This window comes from Hylobates moloch, unplaced genomic scaffold (assembly GCF_009828535.3).
Source record: "Hylobates moloch isolate HMO894 unplaced genomic scaffold, HMol_V3 SCAFFOLD_1, whole genome shotgun sequence".
NCBI classification, from domain to species: Eukaryota; Metazoa; Chordata; class Mammalia; order Primates; family Hylobatidae; genus Hylobates; species Hylobates moloch.
This window is the reverse complement of record NW_026652276.1, coordinates 143,372,764-143,390,393: the sequence shown is the minus strand read 5'-3', so window position 1 is coordinate 143,390,393 and position 17,630 is coordinate 143,372,764. Positions and strand designations below refer to the sequence as shown.

At 40.4% G+C, this 17,630-nt stretch overlaps 1 protein-coding gene across 1 annotated transcript; it reads right to left on the bottom strand.

Moving 5' to 3' along the window:
• Positions 1-6,760: 6,760 nt before the first annotated feature.
• LOC116809594 (uncharacterized) lies at positions 6,761-17,119 on the bottom strand. The gene is made up of 4 exons (XM_032753429.1): positions 16,725-17,119; positions 15,647-15,708; positions 11,938-12,071; positions 6,761-7,730 (listed from the first exon to the last, which is right to left on the bottom strand). Exons 1-4 carry the CDS (start codon positions 16,734-16,736, stop codon positions 7,573-7,575), a joined length of 366 nt encoding a protein of 121 aa, XP_032609320.1. The 5' UTR covers positions 16,737-17,119; the 3' UTR covers positions 6,761-7,572.
• Between the last annotated feature and the right edge of the window lie 511 nt (positions 17,120-17,630).

Below are 17,630 nucleotides of genomic sequence, written 5' to 3'. Positions count from 1 at the left end.
TAACAAATTTTCTATAAAGTAAATAATCCTGAATTATTTCCATAAGTAATGTAAATATATGGTCAGATTTACTCCGTTTTTACCAGTTACATATTTTGCATTACAAGTTAGAAACAAAAGAATTACTTTTAATCCTATTTTCCCAATCCCCAGTGTCTTCCTTGAGACAAATAGACTTTTAAAAATATATATTACAGTTTTAAAAAAATATGGATGTTATCAAACTAGAACTTGTGACAATCCATTGATGCCGTCATTTTCTTATAATTGCATTATGTCCAAAGCTGCAACCTCAATGTGCTATGATTTCGGATTATGCAAGGAAAAGCCTATAGCCAGGCATTGTTACAATGTCAACCTGCTGCAGCTGGAATTATAGACAGCAGTTAACCCTGCCAGTACCTCTTTCTCCCCTGCCTACCAGCAGAGCTCCACTTGAGGGTAGGGCCAGAAAGAAGCCTCAGTCTCCTCAGCCACAAACCACATTCTCCCCTTATGTTCAAGGAAAGTGGCCCCAGTCTCTGGTGAGTGGGCAAGACTGGCTACTAGAGCCAACAGCTTAATCCAACATTGAATGAACACCTACTATATGCCAAGACCCAGGCCAGGCATTCAAGGATACAAGGTTTCCTTCCTTCTAGAAGTTTCCAGTTGGATGTATGTCTGGATAATGAAAGGCTTGGGAAAGTAATGTCCAGGGTGGCTGGGGACCTCTTCTCCATGACTAGATATTACCAAGGCTAAAAAAATCACCACCCTCTGCTACCACCACCACATTCATGACGTTGTTCTCAATATCCTTCTTTCCTTCCACATAGACAATTTTTTTTCATTCTCCAGGCAAATAACATGGCACCTGCCATGTCCCAGGTGCTGTGCCTGGCATTAGGAATACAGCAATCAGTGAGATCCACATTAGGCCATTTAGAGCTTCACAGTCTAATGGAGAATACAGGCAGGTCAATGAAAACCAGATGGCATCATACACTGTATAAGAGTAGACACTTGGTACAAAAGGATCATGGAATTCTTTCTTGGGGAGGAGACATCTAAGCTGAGTTTCCAAACATGATGACAACACGTACAAAGGGAGGTGGGAATGGAGTGCAGCATTTTAGACAACACGTGCAAAGGCCCAGTGGTGAGAGAAAGAGACACGACAGGGAACTCCTAAGTGATATGTCAGGAATACACAGTGCAAGGAGGCAAGGGAGGAGCCCCCAGTTCTGCTCCCAAAAGGCCCTGCATGAGGTGCTATGAAATTGGCTCTATGGTTGACTCACCTGGGGTCAGCCTCCACCAGTGGCTCACCTTGGCCTGTGTCCTGTAGGCCAAAGAATCCAGCAGTCTCTTCCCTGTCTCTCACTCACATCCCCTGAGGTTGTTAATTAGACTTTTCCTATCCCAAGATTTCGTGAGCAGTAGGCAAAGTGCCTTCATGCAATTAGTGAGCCTGAAGTTACCAATCCAAACCTGAGACTCACGCCCTCAAGAATGTTTCCTCTCAGGATATTTATTAGCTCAGAAGACATGTGTGAGCAAAGTATGTTATTTAGTGACCTGTAATGCCTGAATAATGATCACAGTAAATCAGACCTCATTATTATGTGCAAGAGAGCCGGGCAGCCCAACTGGCTAGGTAATGAGGTCTAATTTAATGCCCTGGTATTATTCTCCACATGTTTGCTGGGAAGTTAGGGGTGGGATGGCGGGGTTGGCCTGGTGGATCCAGAAGCCCTGGGATGTCAGCAGTTACCTAGGGAGGCTAGTACACATGTTAGGAGCTTGGGAAAGACTGTGCTCAGCAATGCTCAGTCCCTCCCAGTGGGTTACAACAAGGCCTGGTCCTCTCACAGTGGCTTAAACCAGAAAAGCTTATAGCCACAACTTATTATAACAAACAACAGCACCCTGGGAGCTATTTCTCCCAAATAAAAGGAAGGTTACAAAGGCAGGAAACGCCAGCACAGATAGCAAAATAAGAATCTCCATGAAAAGAAATATTAACTGTCAGAGGGTTCACCTCATGAGTCATGTGTCTCAGACCAGTCTGTGATAGAGTGTGCTCAGCATGTCAGAGCCAGGGGAGATGGCTCTTCGTCCAGCCTTCTTTGAGTGTGAGTAGCCCTCACTTATTTCTTGCTTTGAGGAGCCTTTTCCATAGCAATCCATTATTGTGGTTTTTAATTCTTCATGCACAGCCTTTTCTCATCGATTAGCTAACATCATTCGTTTGGGCCTGTCCCATACAAAAGTCAATGGAGAGATCAATTTTAACCATCTGATGTACAAAAATTTGCTCTTAAAACATCCAGAGACTGAAATCATTTATCTTTGGTTCACCAACTCATAAATCTTTTCCTGCTATTGGTTTCTTGTTGGGTAGCAGACATAAAGAAGGAGCCAGCCAGAGACCTTTGTGCCGGTGGCCTTCTCTGGATCCCCATGGAACTATCATCTAGGAAACCTCTGATATCCGATGGCAGTTACAAAGTGTAATATCTGTGTGTGGCATCAGGTGCCAGACAGGCTGCAACACTCAACACGCTATCAGCTGAAGCTCCCTCACTGCCCCCTTCATCAGTTTTCAGTCCTCTCATTCCTATCAGTGGAATATGGTGAAACCCAACAAAGCAGACTGCACTGCCACGTGTTGGGGGCTCACGTAAGGCGGATTGGCTCCCCACACGAAAAGCGATGTTTGGTGCAAATCCTCCTTGTCTTCCATATCAGCAAAATAGCAGGATTCTCTTGCATTTTCCCTGAGCAACAACTGGAGAATTTATTTCTACAGGGCACAGGAAAACGCTTCTTCCATGCTCTCTTTGGACTTGAAAAAGATTCTTAGATCTTCCCCTCTTCTGGGAACTCTGGGCTCATAATCAGACAAAAAGCCTTTTAGTAATACCAAACTATGATGCAAGATAATCCTCCGAAGTGTAGGAGAACAGCAGAGAGAGACTCAATTGTGTTTTAAAGCACTCTGAAAAATAGCAAACCCATTCATTTGAACTCTTCAAAAGTATTCTGTGTTATAGGTTCTCTAGCTGGTGTTTTAGCTGAATATGGCATTAAATCTTCATTGTATGGCAGGGCCTCTAACAAGCAAAATGGGAAGAGGCTAAGTGTGCATTGGCTGCCAAGGCAGAGGTTTCTTTATTGTAAACCAGAACAGTGAGATGGGTGTGGGTGCAGTGGGCTAGTGGAGTAGAATCTGTCTGGGATTCAAAGTGATCACAATATGGTGAATATTGACTATGGTCAAAATATCCTGGAAAATCACATAGGATGGTGCCCATTGATGATGGACACACTGCCTCTCGCTAAAGTCAGCCCTGCTAGATTTTCTCTAGCACTGAAATAGGCCTGTGTCTACACTTGGACTTCTGTCTAGGGACTAGTTGTCATGAGAACTGTGTGCCTATAAACAGTAGAATGGCACACAGCATTAAAAGAGGCTGTTGCTGTGAAGGGCCGGGAAGACTGAAGTCATCTGCAAGAACAGCAAAGTTATGGTTCCCACTTCATGTACACCTTCTCCCAGGGGTTCTCGACCTTCAGCCCTCATCAGAACAACTGGAGGCTGGTTAAAGGACCGATCAAGAGTCCTACCTCCACAGTTTCTGATTCAGTAGGTCTGGGGTGGGCCTAAGAATTTCCATTCCCAGTGAGGCTGTGGCCAACGCTGCAAACCACTGATTTGGGGGGTTGTGTGGACTGATGGGAAGAACTTTCTATACTAACAGCTTTCCTGCACTTTCATGCTGCCTTACTCCTACATCTGTACCCACATTTCCATTTTCTCCAATCTTGAAGTAATCGTTTGTCTCTAGCTATAGTTTCTACCAACTTTGCTTCATTCTATTATTGGCTTTTTTTCCAGGTTGCAGAGGAATGTATGATGCCCTTCCTAATGTCTACAAAATTTCATCAATCTTCAATTACTTGCTGATAGTGGTCTTCCATTTTCTCTACCACCCCACCAGCAGTGCCTAGATTTGCCAGAACACCAACCCTTTAATATGTAGGGCAATACTCTTTTTTTGTTCCTTTGAGCTAATTCAGGCATTCTCACATGCACGCATTTTATTGGCCATTATAGGTCAAAACCTACCCCCACAAAGGCCACAGAGAAGTAAATAACACACGTGGCACAGTGTGTTCAACTCAAGGTGAGAATCAGCACATTTTCAATAAGGCACAGTAACTATTCACCAGATTATTATAGGATTCAGAGCACATAGCAGATATACAGTCTTGTACGTGAGAGTGTGTGTGTGTGTGTTTGTGTGTGTATTTCAGAGACAAATAATGCTAAAATACTGCAATCCTTCACAGGTAGGACTTCAGTATCATATTCATGCTAAGAACACATTGTTGGCATCACTTAACTTGTCTGTGATGTACTCGATTGAATGTGTTTTATGCCTAGTGAGAAAAATAGAGATATATAGTTTACAGCAACAAAAAAGAGAAAGGTGGCTATCCACCTCACATCTAATTCCCTGGTTTCAGAAGGTAACTCAGAAAAGGTTCTCTCCCAGGCAATTAAGTGAGCTAATGAAAGGCAATTTACATGGCAGAAAGAGAAAATAACTAAACAAACTTATTTAACCTATGGCCTCATCAGGACCAGAGAGCCTCTTTCCTGGAGTCTAGAACTCCTGAACCTAAGAAACAATTCAGTCAATTTTCATCTTTTGTCTGCAAACATCTAAGAAATGTTAGTTGAGAATAGAGTTCTGTGTTAAGCTGTTTGAATTTTTGAAAAATAATATATATATATTCATGCCTTATATGTCTCTAATATCACTAAATTTAATCAATAGATAGTGGTTTTTAAACAAAGGATTATTTTCTCAATAATTGAAAACAGAAGTATTTTCCTTTGTGTCTGCCTTTGAGTTTTCCATATCTAAAGCTGAGAGTAGTGAGGGGCTCACACTGTCCCAAACAGATACCACCACACGAAGTGACTATTTTTATAAATACTGTCTTCCAGCAGCACGGCAGCCTCTGCAAAAGCATTCTTGCAAACTCAATGTTATCTCATGGTGGCAAAGTGATAGACCTATAAGGGGTCCATTTATTCAGGAAAGACTTGAGGAATGTTCTGCAATAATGTCGGAGTAATTCAAGTCTCTACTGCTCCCATACCTGCAGTCTCCTCCCATCAAAGTGAGGAATCTGTTGAGAGTTTTTGTGAAGTCATAACTTCCTACTTTGCTAAGAATATTACAGCCAATATACCACAACATCTTTATCCACTGTGTTTTTTCTCTCCTACGCTGTAATTAAAATGTCCAACATTTAAATACTTTCTATTGTTTCCAGCTTAGTATGGGCAAAGGTAGTAATTCTAGGATAGACCTAATTACAAAGCCCCATGTTCCATTCTGCGCCAATTGCAAGCTTTTCCAAGAATTTTATAATCTGGAGCTCTGACATTTCCCAAGTGGATATCCACAAGTACTGTTAGTGCCTGATTGTCTGAAGAAATATTGATCTCTCCAAGCTACAAGCATTTCATGTTTGGAGAATATATGATCCACACTAGATATTATTCTTGATCTACACTAGATATTCTTTTACTCCAGATGTAATCTACATTGAAGATTGTGGAGGACCCGTAGTTCTTTTTCCTTCTCCATCCATAATAAGCGCCATTCTCCAGTTCCTACAGGTTGTTCCTAGGCTTTATTTACGTATCTCGTTCTTTCAGAAAGTCCTAGATTGATGTTGTATTTTTCGAAGTAATGCTACCTGTTCTATCAGCAGAACCCAAATATTTCAGTGGTTTAGCAAAAGGAAAGTTTCTTTCTCACTCATGTCACAGTCCAGTGAGATTATTCCTGATTGGGAAGCTCTCCTCCATATGATGAATCAGGGACCCAGACTCTTCCCATCTTGTGGCTCAGCATCTTCATCAGGCAACTCCCAAAGTTGCCCTAGAAGTTATTTCCATCGTAACCAGTTGAAGGGACAATGAACATGGAGAACCTCACAAGGGAGCTTGAATAGGACAGGCCTGCAAGTGGTGTAATTACTGCTGCTCATGTTTCTCAGGCTCAAACCCAGTCACACAGCCACTTAATTGCAATGGAGGTTGGAAAATGCAATGGGCTGTGTAAGCCCAGCAGGAAGAGGAAGCAGGTTTGCTAATTCCCAAGCAGCCTCTGTCACAAGGGCTTTTGCATCCTTTTGGACATCGTCACTGATGGAAGATGGCCATAGGACTGAAACAGCTGGCTTGCTCTGTGCAGACTTCTCCTTCCTGGTCTTCTGATTTCTGGGTAAGGGGACTCCTAGGCCTGCCCATGGGGAGCATCTTCTAAGAGAAGAAAGGAAAGAAAAAATGGCAAAATGAATTATCAATAAATTATAGCTCCTTGGTTGTCAGGGACACGTGTGCATACATTTCAAACAATTAAGCAGACATGATAGGAAGCTAAGTGTGCACAGTGAGAAGCTCCGAGAAGTAACTGGTAGGTGGCCCACACAATTTCAACCCCTCCTTAGTACACAGCTAGGGCTGGCATTCTGCTACAGATCTGCCAAGTCACCTGCCCTTTACTCATTGTTTCCCTGGTCCCCAGCATCAGAAGGAAGTTCAACTAGGGAGTTTGATTTTGCTGAGCTGGACAAAGCAATTTTCTGGTGTCATCTCATTTGTTAGCAACTGTGAGATGTCAGCACCATGCATGGTATGGACCCAGGTGGTATGTGCATGCCCAGATACACAAAGAGCATACAACAAATGTCTGGAGAACTGTGAGAAAAGACTTTCAGAGCAATAATTCTGTGTGATATAAGAAAGCCAGAGAGTTAACCGTCACCAAGGTCCTGGGAGTAATTTGATTTTTATGGGAAACCCTGGGAGACCTTTTTCCCTACCATTCCTATTTTGAGTGTAACTTTATCTTGTTTGCTTTTATGGATGCTAAAGGCTGGAAACCTTTAACACTGAGGAAGTTCTCAGATTTAATCTGGACATTGTTCAGCCAGATTTGCCAATTCAAATGGGATTTTCGGCCTCTGTGGAGAGAAGGGATCTAGAAGCAGGGAGATGCACAAATGCACAGCCACCTCTTCTTCCCAGCCCTCATTGCTAAGGCCGAAGGAAGAGAAAGAGGTCAAAGAAAGGGCTGGGTATTCCCCTTTAGGCTCTACCTTCCTGAGAAGAGTCACCCTATGTGGGTTTCCTCCTGATCCCTGACATAGAACAAACTGGACCCCAGAAGAGACTGTGTACCTGCTGAGCTTGCTCTTTCGTGGATCTGGGGGCCCACAGTCTTCAGCCTCCCACAGAAACATTTCATTGCTTGGGCAAGAGACCTCACTAGAGCCCTGTAGCCCCCCACGGGGGCAAATCAGCAGGGCCATTTTGTATAGTGCTTAGGATTAGAATGCCTGGTGTTTGAATCTTTGTAAAAGTGTCCTGCAACATTATTACGGTGCCCTATGCAATTCAACTGCTCAAAATGCATTTGAGAATGTGTCACACTTCTTGCTTTGCCTCTTTCTTTTTCTCTCTGGCCTCCCATATCATATTTCTTTAAGCGATCATTATCTTCACAGCCAGTGAGCAGGAAGAGGAAATAAATGAATGTCTCTTTCCTTCAGTGAATGAGGACGGGCCCCCTCCAGATAGTCCTTTATATCCTCCCCTGAGAGACATTTGATTCCAAGTTGATCGCGAAGGTCATAGTTCACAGTCAACACCCAAGCGTCTACGCAGCAGCATTAAAAAGAAGAGTTTTGTCATCAGTGATGAAAAGGAGGACAATTGGGGAATTTCAAGTAGCTCTAAAACACAGTAGAGTTCTCACACTCAAAAGCAGACAAGGCAATGAAGAGTGAAACTGGCTGGGAGGAGATTGGGGGCAAACTGAAGAGCACTTGGCCCACTGGAAGGGTCCACCACTCCCCAACATCCATTCATGGCTGCCAGGCCAAACAGGGGGCCACTGTTGCTAGATCCATTGATTTTCTAGAGAAGCAGGGGGAAATGTTCCCATATGAATTATCCCATTCTCCAACGATGAAAATTAATTCATGCTTTCAAAAATACTTTGCTGGCCAACCCAGACACACTGAATGGTGGATGCCCATGGGGACTTCACTTTGCAACCTCTGTAAGTCTACCTCTCTACAAATAATTGGGGGCCAGCTATTATTGATATGCTCTTCTTGTCCATTTGTACATTTCCTGGTCATAGGATTTCCGTGTGAGGTAGTAAAATGAAATAATACTCATTAAGAACATATCACTAGAGACCAGGAGCAGTGGCTCATGCCTATAAGCCCAACATTTTGGGAGGCTGAGGCAGGAGGATCACTTGAAGCCAGTGAGCTATGGCCTCCTGTGAGAACCACTGCACCTACTGGACAACAGAGTGAGACTCTGTCTATAAAAATATAAGTAGATAAAAGTAAAAATAAGAACATATAACTAGGAATACAGATAAAATAATTTCAATCTATGGTGAAAAGTAAGAATCTACCTCATCTCCTTATAAAATTATGGTCTTTTCTCAGCAGTTTAAATTATTCAGCATTATTAGATGTAATGTTCATTGAAAGAAGATTTTTGAAGTCATTCAAATCCAAGAATTTGGTCTTAGGAAGCCTGGCCACAGACATTACTAAACAGCAGCATTGGACAACTGTGGAAAATTCCTCTCAATCAGACCTCAAGAAAGATCTGTTTGTTGATTGGAAATGGGAGAATTGCTTGTCCTCAGGAGCACAAGAAGAGAGGATTTGAATAAAAGTGCTGAAAATCTGAAACAAAGAAAGGGTCCTGTAAACTGCCTAGATAACTGGGCAGGCAGGCCTGCCTGACTTATGAAGGAATATGACCCATCCAAGATGGGTTCCCTTAAAGGATCAAGGAGGCCTTCATGAGGAAGATTGGAGGATATGCCTGTGGCTGTATGCACCTTTGGCCAAAGGCCTGGACCAGAGGCCCCCAGAGTTTGGGGTTTGATTACTTCAAACATAGACATCTATGCTACTAGGTACAGATTCTTTACTAAGTGTAGGCTTCACCTCCATCCCACTCCCACCCCCAAACTCATCCCAAGGTTGAGAATCACTAATTAATTGGCCTGAATTCATAGTCACTGGACAAGGTTATTGGACATACACTGATTTTGTTATCACATACCTTCTAAAAGTTAATGAAAGGTTTTTTATTAATCCAAGTTTTAATAGGCTATATTTCTTCATATCTAAAGAAGTAAGACTGGGGAAAAATTGAATTGATTGTTTTTAATCTTTGTAAGTTCAAGATAACTCAGTTGATTGTTTTGTATCTCTTTGACAGAAAAACGAAATCAGGCACACACAAAACCGGATTCTCTCTGTCCTCATGAAACCTGCCTCTAAGGATGCATTTGTATTTATTTTTTAGTAGAAAAATTATCTTCCTTATGGCTTGCCTGTGGTTCCTTTTCATTGCTGCAGGGTTTCAGAGCTTGGGGAAGTGGGCTTCTGGGGTCCAGGAGACTCAGTGATGCCGGCGGATGCTGTGTCAGCACCTTGCACGTGTCATCCTGGATCTTATGGAGGTCAAGATTTTTCCTCCTTCTTTTGTTCTTCGTGTTCTAGGGGTATGAGAGTGCTTCTCTCTTGTTTAAGAACCCTAATTAGGGATTTTAAATCATATACTTAGTAATAACTTAAGAGCAATTTTTAAAAAGTTTACAACAGGGTAGGAAATACAAGATAGTCACACTAACATAAAAAAACCCTCAAAAATAAAATGCATAGACAAAATATCAGAAATACTTTTCACAATTTTCCATGGTCATAGGAGATTTTCCAATCTTCTTTCTACAATTAATCAAAATGAAATGCCATTTAACTTCAGAGAGATTTTTTTTTCCTTTGATGATGAAAGCAAATGATGGAAATAAATGAGAGTTTTATTACATTCAATTTTTCTTTGCTGAACATCAATTCATTCTATAATTAAAAATGTATTTTATAATTTACACATTTTTAATTTATGAAGTTAAGTGTCCTTGTTACCTGGCCTCAGTCATCTATAGCAGGGAGCAGGGACAGGATGTTATGACCTGATGGTCTCCACAGTCCAGCCCCTAGTGCTCAGAATCCAGGGGTACTCGGGCACTGGACATTGGATCTCAGCATCAGCAATGAGCTGCATCATCTCTGACAGGAATGGGTGATAAGAACATTTCCCTTCACCATTTTTAAAAGCCAGGTCCTTGATTTTCATGGGCAGGAAGGGGGAACATGGTTGTGGGGGTGGTTAGTTTACCACATCACATTTTCACATTTTCATCTATCATAATTTAGATCTTTACATTTCTTGAGTTGGTGATTGATAGCCTCCAAACACATAAACACTCTCCACCTGTACAGAATGCACCAGGGACTCTGCTCTCATAAAGTCAGGACCAAGGTAGAAGTGAATAAAATTCTAAAGCCCACTTCTTAGCAGTAGTAAGTCCCAGGATCGGCCACGGCTACAGAAGGTGACAGTTTCTGGATGCTGTTAGTTTGCAGCAAATTGAAGTTTTGTGGTTTTATCTATTACCAGAAAAGCCCTCCAAAAAAAATGTAGCCAGTGGGGAAGAAAGTAGGAGTCCCAGCGTCTCATTTTTAACAAGGACCAGCTGAAAAATGAAGGCGCACACCACACAAACCATCTTATGTCTGCCAATTCATTTCCTGGCCCCAAAAGAAAAAAAACCCTCGTGTTTCCTCTTATGCAGGCCAAACATGGCAAAGCACCAAGGGAATTCTGAATGGAATCAATTGCACTTGTTACTAACTGAGTTTTCTTTTATTCTTATATTACCAAGGGCTGGATACTCAGCTGCAAGCAATTATAATGAAGAGTTACTGAGTAATGGTTTCCAGATTGCTCCATGATGGGGCATTAATTGAAAGGGACAATTTAAGAGCTTAGGCCATGTAAATGCATTTCTTATTCTGTCAGATTGAGAAATTTCTGGATGCAAAAGCCTGAAATGCTTAGAACTGATAAAGACTTAATAATGCCCATTTAAGCCAGTATTTTCAAAACGAGTTTCATGTTTTTAAGAGAACAAATATTAAATGGTGAACCTGCGAGCTTGTTCATTCAACCAGGAAAATGATCTAAATAGCACATTGGCATGCTGCACTCATATTATAAACATATACATTGTATAAAATGTCACTTGTTTAGTGTGTTGCATTGCAAAGCCAGTTAAGTTTGCAAGTAAACTTTTATTTTTCAATTATCATGCTCTTGATGCATATTGAGCACCCTCTCTTGCTCTCTTGCTCTCTATATATGCTTTAAAATTTTAAACAGCATTTAAAAACACATAAATGAGTTTTATATGTGTATGCATGCTTTAAAATTTAAAACATTTCTAAACAGATTTGCTTGCATATGAAAGTGGACCTTCTCAAAAATTAACTGTGAAGTCCGTATTAGAAAGCTTTATTTTGCCTTTTTTAAAGTGGGCTTTTATTTCCCCGAGCCGCATTAAGCTGTAACATTTTCAAAGAGGTTCTCTGATATGCCACATTAAAGATAAGTATCATAAGACAGTAAGACAGTTAATGCCAAGCAGGGAAGAAAATCACCAGCTCTCTCAAAAAATGAAAAAAAAAAGAGTAGTACTCGTTTTTAAAGTCTAATTTCAGACTTCGGCATTAGTACTAGTTTTACTTATGAAAAGGAAGGAAGAAGGAAGAGAAGGAAGGAAGGAGAGAAAGAAAGAGAAAGAGAAAGAATAAAGAAGGAAAGATGGATGGATGGATGGATGGATAGATAGATGGATGGTAGACAGAAAGAAATAGATGCAGACACATTTTAAGACATGAATTCATCGTTGAGGAGAAATGGACACCACTGCCCTTTCTCATTCTGTTTTCTAAATCTGAATTGCCATCTGAGAATTGAACTTTTACCCTTCCTTCTGCCTTCAGTCTGGCATTCTGGATTTGTGCACAGTAGCTGTGGTGCTGATGGTAGACTTCTCCTAGAGTCTTGACATAAACCATGACATGGATGGCAACATAGGCAGAGGAAAGAAGTTGTCAACCTGGGGAAATTGAGAGCATTCAATCCAAGAGAATGAAAAGGAAAGGCCTCATGATATACTTGTTATTATACATTGCCCATTTTTACTCATTCATTCAACAAGCTATGTTGTACCCTTTCTCCATCTATCACTTCACATGCTGGCAAAGCACAAAACAAGGATGAAGGCATCTTATCTATTCATGGGCATATCTTCGTTTATTAGACAATTCCTAGACTATTCCTTGGATGGAAATCTTCTTTCTTATTGGATTAGTCATTCATAGAATGAAAGCCCTGAATTAATATCTGACTCTTCACCTTGGGCTGTTCTTTATCTGATAGTAGTGAAAGTAAGCTCAAGCAACAGTGAAAAAATCTGGTGGTCTTTTCTGCTCACTCTAAAGTCAAGGTCAAGCCCCATCAGAATGTCCCAAACAGAAGTCAAAAACACAACCACTTGAAAAGTGGATGGTCAATTTGGGACAGGGTTGAATACCATCATAAGTAATAAAGTAATCCAAGCTAATTATTCAAACAGAACTGTCAAGAATCCAAGATGAGATAGGGAAAGCATTCTTTGCCAGCAAAAAGTATTGCCTCAAATGATCCCTTTTTAGTCACAAAAATCTCCACTATGTATCTGTCCTTTACTTTGCTACCCTTTCTTTTTTCCATTCATTGCTGAAATCTGACATTTTAACTGAAGGTTCAAAACCCCTTTATTTATTTCCAAGATTTAAGGGGAAAAGGTTTCTTTTAAAACATCCTGAATTTAAAAATAAATAAACTGAACAGGAAGACTTAGACTGTCTATTTCAATTCATCTTGTGATTTCTCATTTTGTGGATTGTACTGATAAATTATTGTAAGTCACATCGTAATTTTGCCTAAGAAATGTGAGCATCATCGGGTGTTTTTAAAACACAATAGGGGCCCTCTTTCACCCAGCCATTTCCTGGGCTGCTGCTTTTCCCAGTAGCAGCCAAACACCTGAACAAACCCAGGAATTCCGGGCCAAATGGTTCTGATAACAGCAGATCTTGGGTAGAATTGATTTGATCAAATAACTCATACAAAATGAAGCTTAATAGGTGTCCTTATTCTCAAGACTCCACTTAACTAGAGAGAAGAGAGTGAAAACACATTCTCTTTTGATAATGTAGTTTATTCCAAAACAAATTTTGTACAAGTACATACACATATATTTGAATAATATATGAGTGTGACTACTACACCAAGGGGTATCATTATAATCTTGGATCCTGAACATATACTTAATTTCAACAGCTTACAGAAAAGAATTAATGTTGCATGCATAAGTGTACAGTGAAAACTTTGGAAGTTGAGTTAGAGGGTTGGTTTTGTTTTGTTTTTTAACAATTTCAAAGTTCCTAAAATGCAGATAGTGTGAAGAAAAGAACTGATTTTCTACATGACTAAAAATTCAGAGTCGGCAATTTCATGCTTATGCTAAGCAGTTTTTGTTGAATCAGTACCTGGAAAAATTAAGGTAATTCCTGTGTTTACAGGCTCTATTCAAGCAAGGCAGGAGCAACATTTGAGCGGGATTAACAATCAAAAATTGAAAATCTACCGTCACCACACAAGCTTGCCTTTTCATTTTGTACAGATCATAAAATACGTAACACGGACCAGACCCTTGTCCGGCAAATGTTCACATCCTAATTTTTAAAAATAGCTTTTATACACAATTGCTCTCTTTGCAATAAAACAAAGATTTGTTTATAGCTACAATTTAATTAAGAACCTTTTCGAAGAGGAAGATGTGGAAACCAGGGATCTTATTTTTTCTTTTTTTTTTTTTTCCGCCAGGGTTGTTTGTTTATTGGTTTAATTTTCCCTGAAGTAAAAATACACTTTGAAATGTAACATGTCATTATGTAATTTGTAGTAACAAAGTGCAGGCCCTTGCACACGACAGCAAACAGGACCGCTCCGGCTCACAGACAGTCCCCATATCCACAGCCCCTTCCCCGATCTGATTAACAGCCTGTATAAACATTCAGCCAACCAGAACAGCGGCCAGTGCACAATTTGGTCAGCCATAAAACTGCCAGCCAAACACAGACACGGGGGGTTTATGCAGAAATCTTAATTTGGGGGAAATGATCAAAACTGAGACAACATGGCCCCCACGGAGATCAGGAAGGGCTAACCTTTATTTTCATTAATCCCACCACACCTCCCAAATAGCAAGGGATGCTATCACCTCTGAAGGTAAAGTGCTTAATAAAATGTCCCTGAAATGCAGCATTGCAGAGGGAGCATGGTCAGGAGCTCCACCCCTGAACAGCAAAATCTAAAGGGGAAAAATAAGCTTCTATTTTAAGGAGCAATTTTAAATGGTCTGAGTTGTTTGGGAAAGGTCCTATTTTGACATACCCAGAATGGATTCCCTCCATCAGCATGTTTTCTATTGATACAAGAAAAACTAATATGTATTCTAATTGTGCAGAAATTGGTGAAATTTATACAAAGGGTGTTTTGTGTTTTTTTTTTTCCTTCCCACCATTTTCATTGCCCTTGGCAAAAGACTTTAGACCCTTCACATAATGGAAAATTCAAAATGTTCAATGTAAATCAAATAATTAGTAAGAAACAGGTTTTAAAAAGTTTTTTTTAGAATACTCTCGCAAGATGGTGAATTTGTTTTTTCTGGCTTGGGACAGGATTTCATAGCTCACTTTTGAGACTATATGGTACCCAACTTTTAACAGAATTGAGTCTTTTAAATATTCTCTTTTTTGAAAATATGCTGGTGGTAATGACAGTGATTGAATTAGCTATAGCAAAAAGACATTGCTTTAGCCTGGTTCCTTTCTCCTCAATAGCTTTTTGCTAACTGGTTACTATAGAGCACTGGGCTTCACAGAAATTTTTCATAATTTTCACCTTTGTTCTAGTCTTACTCCTTAATTTGGAGTCTCTAATTTGTTTGAGAAAAAACAAAAACAAGAAAACATGATCAGCCATCTTACCAATGCTCTCCCAGACCGGGTTACCCACGTCTTACTTGGTGTATCTAATTGTGCTCACAAGCGTTTACTTTTTCCTCTCATAAGAAACCTGCATGCTTTTTTCTAGGTGGCTTTCTGCTAAAGAAATTAATAACTAAACATAATGCAAGCTCCAAATAAAATGAGAAAATGTATAGACATATTGAATAATTATTTTTTCCAGGCCTTAGGCAAACCACTTGCCATTTCATTTAATTCTCACAAAACCTATGAGTTGGGTGTATGTATTATCTACACTTTTTTTTCCCACAGATTAGGGAACTGAAGTACAAAGAGTTTCAGTAATTTGCCCCCAAGCCACATAGCATGTGAACAGCAGAGCGAAAGTACTAGCTCAAGCAGCCTAATTCAAGAATCAATCTACTGCCCCTCCTAGATATGATGTTATTGCCTTTGTCGAGAGGTAGGTGTGTCTCAGATCCTTAGGGTCATTGCAAAGAGGTGGACAAGGAGCCCTCCATGATGATTTCACTTAGGTAGTAAGTGAGGTAGCCTGGCGAATCTAAGGAGCATCAGTTTCAGAGTTTGAAAGCTATGGGTTTCTTCACAAGCTCACCACTGATTAGCTGCAGGACCTTGGAAATATTTACTCACATATCCCAGCTTCTGTTCCCTCATCTGCAAAAAAGAAAAAATTTTTGTGAGAGTTAAATGGAAAGTCATTTTTTTTAATCCTTCACAAACATATAGAAGATTTTCAGGTCTTCTTTTCTCTCCCCAAGCTAATCCATTTATATCACTTTGTGATCAGTTTTAATCATTACAATATTACAAATATACTTTATGAAATTACCTTTCTAGGGTATAGCTTGATGAAAGGATTTCATATATAAAACAAACTTTTAAACCAAATATTTGGGTACATTTTTTTTAACTCATTGGATCACACTAAATTGCAGATACTCTAAAAAATAAGTTAGGTCTCCTAAGAATGGCTGAAAAGTAGGCACATTTGCCTTCACTCCAAAAACCAGCAAGAAAGTTTCTAACATTCATGAATGTTCATTTCAAAAGCATATGGCAATTGCACGTGGGCTACTCTTTGGTCAGCAAGTTAAAGAAGATCAGAAATGTCAAAGAAGCTTCCTCTCTGATATCATCCATCAACTCATGGTTGTTGGACCTTCTCTGTCACAGCCTGCCTTCAACCGATTCTCTCTCATTGTTGGAAAAAGGGAAAAATGAGCAAAAACTACTACAAGCAATAATTCAAATCATTGCCCAAAATGTTCTTCCAACTCTGTGAGTTACATAACCTTAACCTATCTTGAAAACCACAGATTTCCATCTCCCTGGGATGGCAGAAAGCAACAGAATATTCTAAATGACATTTTCAGGTTTACGGGTTTGACATATCTTTCAAAACATTTCTGAGTTTTCCCCACTTCATTCCCCAACACCTCCCCAGGAGCACTTGCAGAGAGCAGGCCTAATGTTTTCGATGATAAATTAGTTGTCAATATATAGACAAGTTATTTTTTCCAAAGCCTCTTGGAGCAGAAGCATATTCTACTTCCTCTCAAAGGCCCTAGAACTACCTGTGTACTGGCATGCTCACAAGAAAATTTTTATTCACAAGAATAATCTGTTGAAAGGAGGATAGATTTTCAAATGGAGTTTCAAATAATCCTCACCTTTGAGATCATCTGTGCTCACAGCCCAGTGTTTTTACAAGATGAAATGATTTACAGAATCAAGCCTGGAAAAATTGGAGGGCAACTCCAAAAGGCAAGAACATGTTGCCTAGTCAATCATTCATCCTGCCAGGGAAACTTTTGAAGTTTCTAAACTGTTATGAGACACCGCTCTCTATCCAGGGCAGAGGAATAGTTGAAAAGGCAGGAGGTATGCTGGCCACACAGCCAGCATGGAGAGCTAGAGTTTTTGGCAGGGCACTTCCACCCCAAAAGCAGACAGAGTCCTGGAAGGGTGTTCATGTAAACAAAGCAGGGAGATAGCTTCAACTCTGCAATGAGGCGCAACCTTTCCCAGATCAAAGCCTGGATCACAGAGACAGCGCTGAAGAACTGAGTGTCCTTTCTGGAACATCCAACTCCAGGGGAGAGACTTGAACTGGAGCCACAACCTTGCCACCTGTAGCCAATGACTTGGCACACGAAAGCTCTCACAGGGTGGGGAGCCTGCAGCTGCTCCCACAACAGAAGATCAATGGAAAGATAAGACAACACAGGGAAGAAAGGTTTCTTACTCGAGATACTGAAGCTGAGATCATTTAACTAAAGCTTGCATCCAGGCAACCCAAGTTCTCTATGCAGTGTTGAAAGGGGATGGAAATCAGTACAGGGTCGTAAGCTCTGAAGCCAGGTTGCTGGGGCTTTGACTCTCTACTCTGTGTTTACTAGCTGTATGACCTATGCCTCAGTTTCCTTACCTTCAAAAGGACCTAATAGTGCCTCCTCCATAGGATTTAATGAGTGACTGGGACACTAGAAAGCTCCCAAAATGTTGCCGTTATTATTTGAAGTTACACAGACCTGGGTTTGAACCAGGTTTGGCTACTTAGAACTTTTGTGAACTTG

Excerpts from the sequence above, each read along its gene's own strand:
- LOC116809594 (XM_032753429.1), bottom strand. Across the intron at positions 12,072-15,646 it reads GGTCCTGCAGCTAATCAGTG|GTTGACAACTTCTTTCCTCT; the intron begins GTGAGCTTGTGA and ends CAATTTCCCCAG. Across the intron at positions 7,731-11,937 it reads GACTGAAGGCAGAAGGAAGG|ACGCTTGGGTGTTGACTGTG; the intron begins GTAAAAGTTCAA and ends GCTGCTGCGTAG.